The sequence below is a fragment of the Ursus maritimus genome, unplaced genomic scaffold (assembly GCF_017311325.1).
Source record: "Ursus maritimus isolate PB19 unplaced genomic scaffold, ASM1731132v1 scaffold_17, whole genome shotgun sequence".
Lineage (NCBI taxonomy): Eukaryota > Metazoa > Chordata > Mammalia > Carnivora > Ursidae > Ursus > Ursus maritimus.
Genome location: NW_024424119.1, coordinates 57,979,775 through 57,986,494, shown reverse-complemented (window position 1 = coordinate 57,986,494; position 6,720 = coordinate 57,979,775). Strand labels below are relative to the sequence as shown.

Here is a 6,720-nt window from a genome sequence, read left to right as displayed (position 1 = left end):
GCCTGTTCCTCGGTGCTTCTCAGTGTCCACGCTGATCATGACAAAGGATTGTCTCCTCCAGCCCTCGCAGTCCTGGGTCCTCGCTGGCTCCTTCTGGAGCTTGTCTCTTTCCTGTACCACCTTCCAGTGCGGTGAAGAGCAACCGGCCTGGCCGCCACCCTTCCAGTTCCGGCTTCTTCCCTCGGGAATAACCTGCCTGCAAGCCGCCAGGGGCACACTGTCGGAGCCACCCCTGCCGTCAGCGACACCCTGGTTTTGCAAGAGGAGCTTCTGGCTTTCGGGGGCCAATTCCGTGGAGCTCGGGATGGCCAGCGGGTCTGAGCCTGAGCAGGCCACAGGCCACCTAAGGCCTTGCATCTGCTGCTCAGGGGCCCGAGAATGTGCCTTTGTACCCAGGGGACGAGGCTGGTGCTGCTGGTCCCAGGACACACGGTGAGAACCACCGGTCTCGGTTTGGGCAGGGCAGCAGACGCTGCTGGACATCAGCGGCTTGAAGCTACGAACACATGTCTCACTCGGTCGCCAATTCCTCACCGGTGGGCTGGGGACTCCCTCCGGGGCCTCCAGTGGCACAGTCACTCCGGGGAACGAGGCCGGTGGCACGCGAGAAGGAGCCCCAGCCACGGACTGGGAGAGCCAGGGTCAGAAGCAGCAGTGCGGGGTCAGTGGCTGGATGAGCCACGTGAGCCACACGAGCTCCAGGGGCCACGCCGTGCGATCCGGAGCTGCAGTGGGACAGCAGAGCGGGGAGGCTCGGGGACATGCACCAGGGCCCAGGACAAGTCTGCACAAGGCCAAGGCCTGGACCCCCAGGAGCGGCGGAAGTGCCCCCAGAGTTGGAGCCCGGCCGCATCCTGTGGGACCCCTGGGAACGGCTCTGTCCTCCATCCTCCTTCCGGAGAAGCATTCCCACGGCGGGTACCGCCCTCCCTCCGCTCTCTGTGGCCACCGGCTTCCCACAGCAGTTTCTCATGCAGCGCGGAGGCCCTGTCACACTTAAGAAGACAGCCAATCACGTCTGTCTACGGTGGAAACGGTAAACTCGATGGATGGAGAAACTCTTTCAAGGACTTTTCCGTCACATGGGTTTAAAATATTTTAAAACGCCCCTTCCTGGGCATTACAGAGAAGACTCAGAAACACGTCTATGGGCTTCATAGGCAATGGACAGGTGTCATCTGACATTGTGTTTTTAAGGGCCCGATGTCCTAGAACCTTCCTGTGGGTTTTCCATTGATCGTTTTCCCCTTTTCGTCGGCCTGCGCCCAGTCATAGAGAGAAGGGGGAGCAAGAACGACACCAGGAGAGTGTTTGCACATACAGGAAGTACTTTTATTGCAATAATACCATAGCGAAGTGGTCTGGGGAGAACGGGACACGTTCGACTTCCGTACGAATGACAACAGCTTTGAAGGGGCCACAAGGATGAGGAGGACAGCGTAAGAGGGGACTCGGGAGGGACGAGGAATCAAAATGGAATCACATGACCTAGACAACACCCACAGGGCACCCCGCGGCAGTCCTCGGATATGGCTTTGCTTTGGAAGAGACAGATGTGAGAGTCATTGGTGCGTGCCGGCCTCCTGGGCTCCAGAGAACCTCGGAGCCAGACTTCTCTTTGGCGACAGCAAGACTCCGTGTCCACAGGGATGCAGGAAATCCTAGCGGGTGGTTTCGTGACGCCCAGGGGGGCTCTGCTGTGGTCTCCCCAGCGGGAAGCGCATCCGGGTGGGCAGGGCGGGCGGGCGGAGGTCAGCACCATTACCATCGGTCACAGCGGGTCCCGAGGGGGCTGAGCAGGGCCCGGGAGCCCCACCGCTCCCCCCATCACGGAAGGAAAGGGCGTTGCACGAGGGCAGCTTTTCACAGTGAGGGGTGGCCCTTCCCGGCCGGTCCGTCGGGGCCTCTGCCCACAGAGGCAGCCCCCGGCCCTCGCTCGTGGAGCAGCCCCGCCAGCCCTGAGCTCCAGGGTGGCTGAGGCCGGCGCCCAGGACGCCTGCAGGTGGAACTCCAAATTGCTCGTGTGGGGAAGCAGCCCCCGCCGGCAACCCCAGAGAGACCCCCCGAGTTCATTGCACATCTCCCCGTCTGCACACGCAGCTTCAGCTCCGTCTGAGCACAAACACAGAAAGTAGCACCAAACACTTGGCAAACTGAAGACGACCTGCTCGTCGGCACACCACGGACGGCGTGGGCGACGTCTCTCACTGTGTGTGTGTGTGTTCTCAAATCACAGAAGCACAACCTGATACTGGCAACGGGCCTCGCCGCGGTCTGCGAGCGCAAAAGCACGTGGGCCCGGCAGGAAGGAAGGTGGCGAGCGTCTCCCTCTCCGTCCTTGGCAGAGACCTGCGCCCCGTGGAGGCAGAGACCAGGACCGAGAAAGGCAGGCACGGCCAGGTGACCCCAGGGTCCCCTTCCAAGATCTTAAAACAGATAGCACCACAAAGGAGAAGTGTGAAAGTGAGCACCAATTTTCATTTAATTACCATCTACAGAAAGTGTGGTTTCCCTGCCCTGGACACTCTCCCATCAGGCTCTGCGGGAAGAAAAACGGGGAAAGGAAGCAATTAAAATTAATTTATGTCCGTGATTTAATCTAAGTGCTTGTAGGAAAGGCAAAGCATCAAGTTCTTCTTCGTCGTCGTCTTTTTTCCTCTCCATTAAAAAGAAAAAAAATCAGAGCTCATCAAAAAATTGTCTGCAAAGGGGCCCGGGCACAGCTGTTTGAACGGCAGCGCGCCCTCCTGCCGCCCTGGGCAAACCTCCACCTTATTGCACGTTCCTGGCCGGGCGGGGACGGGGGCTGCCCCTTCCTCACCAGAACTGGACGCCCCCCTTCTCCCCACCCTCCCAGCGGGACCAAAGCCGGCTGACATGCGTGATTGAAAGTCGGGGACACTGAACATTTATGACAATACAATACAAATATTTACTTAAAACTCACAAAGACGAAAGCACCTTTAATCCATCGGAAAGGCACACGCGGAATGACATTTGGCCCATGAATGGATCGTGGAGTTGAACACAGAGGCTCTGGCAGGGTGGGGATGACCTTTACGAGGCTTGCCTCTGAACATTTTTGAAGGTCAGGGGAAATACACATCTTCAAGTTGAATTTAAAAAAAAAAGAAGTGATCTCCAAATACTGCAGCCCCACGCCCGGGCCCGGCGGCCTCTCCACGCAGGTGACGCATCGGCCGGCTCTGCAGCAGGAAGGGTGGCCCCGTCCCGTCCCGGTCCCTGCGGCGCGTGGTGGGGACGGAGCGGGGCTGACAAAGCGGTGGGGCCCGGTGGCTGTGGGCCGTCTAGGTCATGTGATTCGGCTCCGGGGTGGGGGACTCGGCTCTTTCCCTTCGCTCTCTGTGGGTTTGGGGTCTGGCTCGGTGTGGAGCCGGGCGCAGACGAGGTCGGGGGAGGGACGAGGGGCCTTCACTGTCCAGGACGCCCGCAGACGGCGCGCTGAGGTCACGAGGTTGCTCTTAGGGGCCAGGCTCGTGGCTCCTAGCCCAGGAAGCAAGCCGGCCCCACTTCAAATCCGAATTTCTGTGACGCCTCCCCGAAGTCATTGAACATGAGGTCCACGATGGGCACCTGCTCCACCTTGGGCGTGTCGATCTCCAGGACGGTCTTCTGATACCCTTTCCTCGTCTGCGAGGCAGAAGGGAGGCACGTGTCAGTAAGAGGGGGCGGGGGGCAACTCACAGGGCTGAGCCCCCCGCCACACCCGCCCGGGCTCCCGGGCTCCCCCGTGCGTGCCCTTGACCAGCCGCGGAGAAAGTGGGTTTGCGCCAGACAGAGGGAGGGAGACGTGCCAGACCAGGGCAGGCAGAGGGAGGGAGACGTGCCAGACCAGGGCAGGCAGCACCCCCGACCCCCCAACATCCCATTTAGTCCTCGCCACAGTCCCCGGCCCACACCCTCCCCCGCCAGCGAAGACACCCCGAGGCAGCCCCGCCAGGACCAGCTACAGAAAACACAGCTCCACCGGAATATACCTGAATCCCGGCACCTTGTTCAAAATGTAGAATTCTGAGCCAGTAACGGCAGATGGCCGGCCCTGCCCTGGGCAACCACACCACAAGTAAGAGGACTCCACACCCACAAGAGTGAGAAGAGGGGGGAACCTGACCCACGCCCCGGTCTAGAGGAGTACTGGGCAAACTGAGGCACAGAGGGCCAGGGACAGCTCAGGGAGGGAGCAGCGTGCTGTGGTGAGTCCCTTGCTCAGACAGACCTCCACGAGCATCTCACCCGGAGCTCAACCCCGGGTCAGGGTGCAAGCCCCACCTTACTAACTGGACAGCGAGCCCCAGAAAGGGGACAGAACTTTCCTAGGAGAGACGTCTTTGCTCTGCTGCCCGGCTACGCGTCACAGAGCACAGGGCGGGGAGTGCAGGGTTGCCGCGGTCACTCAGCTCTGAGCACACAGGATGCTCCCACCTGAGGCTAAACGGGCTGTCCTCCCATCCGCATCCCCTGAGGCGAGGGTTCCCCACAGGCCCTCACAGACGCCCCCTGCCACCTGTCCTGGAAGAGCCGCTGTCTCTCCCTCGCACCCAGGCTAGAGTCATACTGTCAGTGCAGTCTGGCCCTGGGGAGGGTCTCCCTGCACCGTCCACGTCCTGAAGGAGGAACACAGAGCCTCTGGGGGCCTTATTCCCTCTTGCACAACGGGGTCAGGGTGCCTGGACCCGTGCATGGCACGCGGGAAGCCACGGGAAGCTGAGCAGCTACGAAGCGGCCTCCACTCCATGGGTGGCGGTGTGCATGATGGCCCCGGCTTCTGTCCTGCCCCCATCACTCCCCTGGGAGAGGCTGCTGGCCAGGCAGCTCTGTGGAGGGGCCCACGTGGCAGGAACTGAACAGAAGCGCCCCCCCCCAAGTCCCAGGCAAAGCCCTCCCGGGACAGCAGCCCCACAGTCACATGGCACCGTGTTAGTCACCGAATGCCTGTGTCCCTCCACAGTCCAGAAGATGACGTCCCATCTACAATGTGAGGGTGTCTGGAGGTGGGGCCTTTGGGACGTGACCGGGTCATGAGGGTGGTGTTCTGATAAGAAACGACCAGAAAGCTAGCCACTCCCTCCACCGGGCAGGACGCAGCAGGAACTCGACTGTCTGCGGCCCAGAAGCAGGCCGTCCCCTGAACCTGCCCAAGGCAGCGCCCGACCTCAGGCTTCCAGCCTCCAGAGCCGTGAGAAGCCTGTGGCTGCCGTGGACCAGCTGCCAGTCTGGGATGTTTCATTATGCAGCCCGAGCTGACTGAGACACTCTGGGCCAGAACCGGGTTTCCGACCGTCGGGAACTGAGTCAGACCACAAGAAGTTGTGGTTTTCAGTGCTAAGTGTGTTACAAGCACTAGATGACCGACTCCCACCACGGCTGATTTCCACCGCACAGACCACGAAAGGACCCTCATGCCCAGCGCGTCTAGCAGGCCGGCCACACAGAAGCCCATGGTGGCTGAGGTGGGGTGCGTGTCTGCCTCGTTACTTTCCTGAATGCACTCTCTTGGAACTTCCTTATCCCGGAGCCTTCCGTCCCTGCCACGTCCCCGCCATGTCCCCACCTTAACCACCTCATCCTGCCCACAGCTGGGTCCAGCTGGAATTATTTTAAAGCTGGGAATGGCGCTTCAGAGCCACCATGAGTCCCCTCGGAAGCCTCCCAGCATCACGCGGCTCCGGATCCCCCCAGAGACGGTGATGCCGTGGGTCCAGGGGTCTGCCTCTCAGACAATCCTAACACAGGACGCTGTCCTGTAGGACTGCTCGGGGACGACCAGGAACTTGAGGCCACAGATGCTGGTGGTTTCTGACGACATGGCCCGGGCCCAGCCTGGCGCAGCACAGCCGGGATGGCTCACGCCTCCCCCGCAGGCCAGCACCCACGCCCCCCGCCTAAGTTCCGCCTCTCTGCCTCTGTCCTCACCGTGGGCCACCGCACAGTAGGGGATGAGCTGCGACGGCTGACCTGGCCTTCAGCAGCCGCTGGAAGGCGGGGCTACCGCGGACCGAGGGACCTCGGCGGCAGGCGGCTTGTGCCTTCCCACGCGGCGAGCTGGGGGGCAGCACCCCGCCGGCCCTTCCTCTGACATGACGGCGGGCAAACCGGCATTTACGGGGCCAGCGTCCACCTCTCCTCCCGACCCAAGGGACGGCGGTGTCTGCGGAGCTGACAGGGTGATTTCTCCTGGATTTACGGGGCCCCACGGCTGCCGTTACCCGGGCACTTAGAGAGGGCACGTTTAAGTAGGCCGCGTGCTCGCGTGCACTCTGCACCCCATTACTCTGGAGAATAAACAACCATTACGGGCTGGCAATGGCCCCCGAGGGCGCGCGGAGCTGCACAAACAACAGGATTTATGTGGCACGGCTCCTCGGGCCTCTTGCCAGGTGACGCGTGTCTATGCGCAGGGCTGGGCCCGCTCAGCGGCCCTCACTCAGGCCATGCAGCCACAGCACGTCCGCGGGAACCCCAGTTTCTCTGGCCCTCGCGATAAGCAGAATCCCACCGGCCTCCCCAAGCCGAGGGCCGAGGCCAGCCTCCCTACCAGCGGCATGTGCCAGGAGGCGGGGCCTCCTGAAGGGTTACACAGGAGGGCTGTGACTTTTCAAATCATGCTGAACTTTTTGGGGGTGTGGAGTTCACCGAGCACAACTGCCCAGGTGCGCCCCATGTCCCCCTCCCTGTTCGGCCAGCCCCCCCCCCCCCAAT

The 6,720-nt window shown here is 61.7% G+C and overlaps 1 protein-coding gene across 1 annotated transcript in view; it reads right to left on the bottom strand.

Moving 5' to 3' along the window:
* Nucleotides 1-1,307: 1,307 nt before the first annotated feature.
* COL5A1 (collagen type V alpha 1 chain) overlaps nucleotides 1,308-6,720 on the bottom strand; it is a 126,297-nt gene continuing 120,884 nt past the window's right edge. The window contains exon 66 of the mRNA XM_040631357.1: nucleotides 1,308-3,651. Within this exon, the coding sequence (XP_040487291.1) occupies nucleotides 3,505-3,651 (147 nt within the window). The 3' untranslated portion in view covers nucleotides 1,308-3,504. The remainder of the gene's footprint in view (nucleotides 3,652-6,720) is intronic.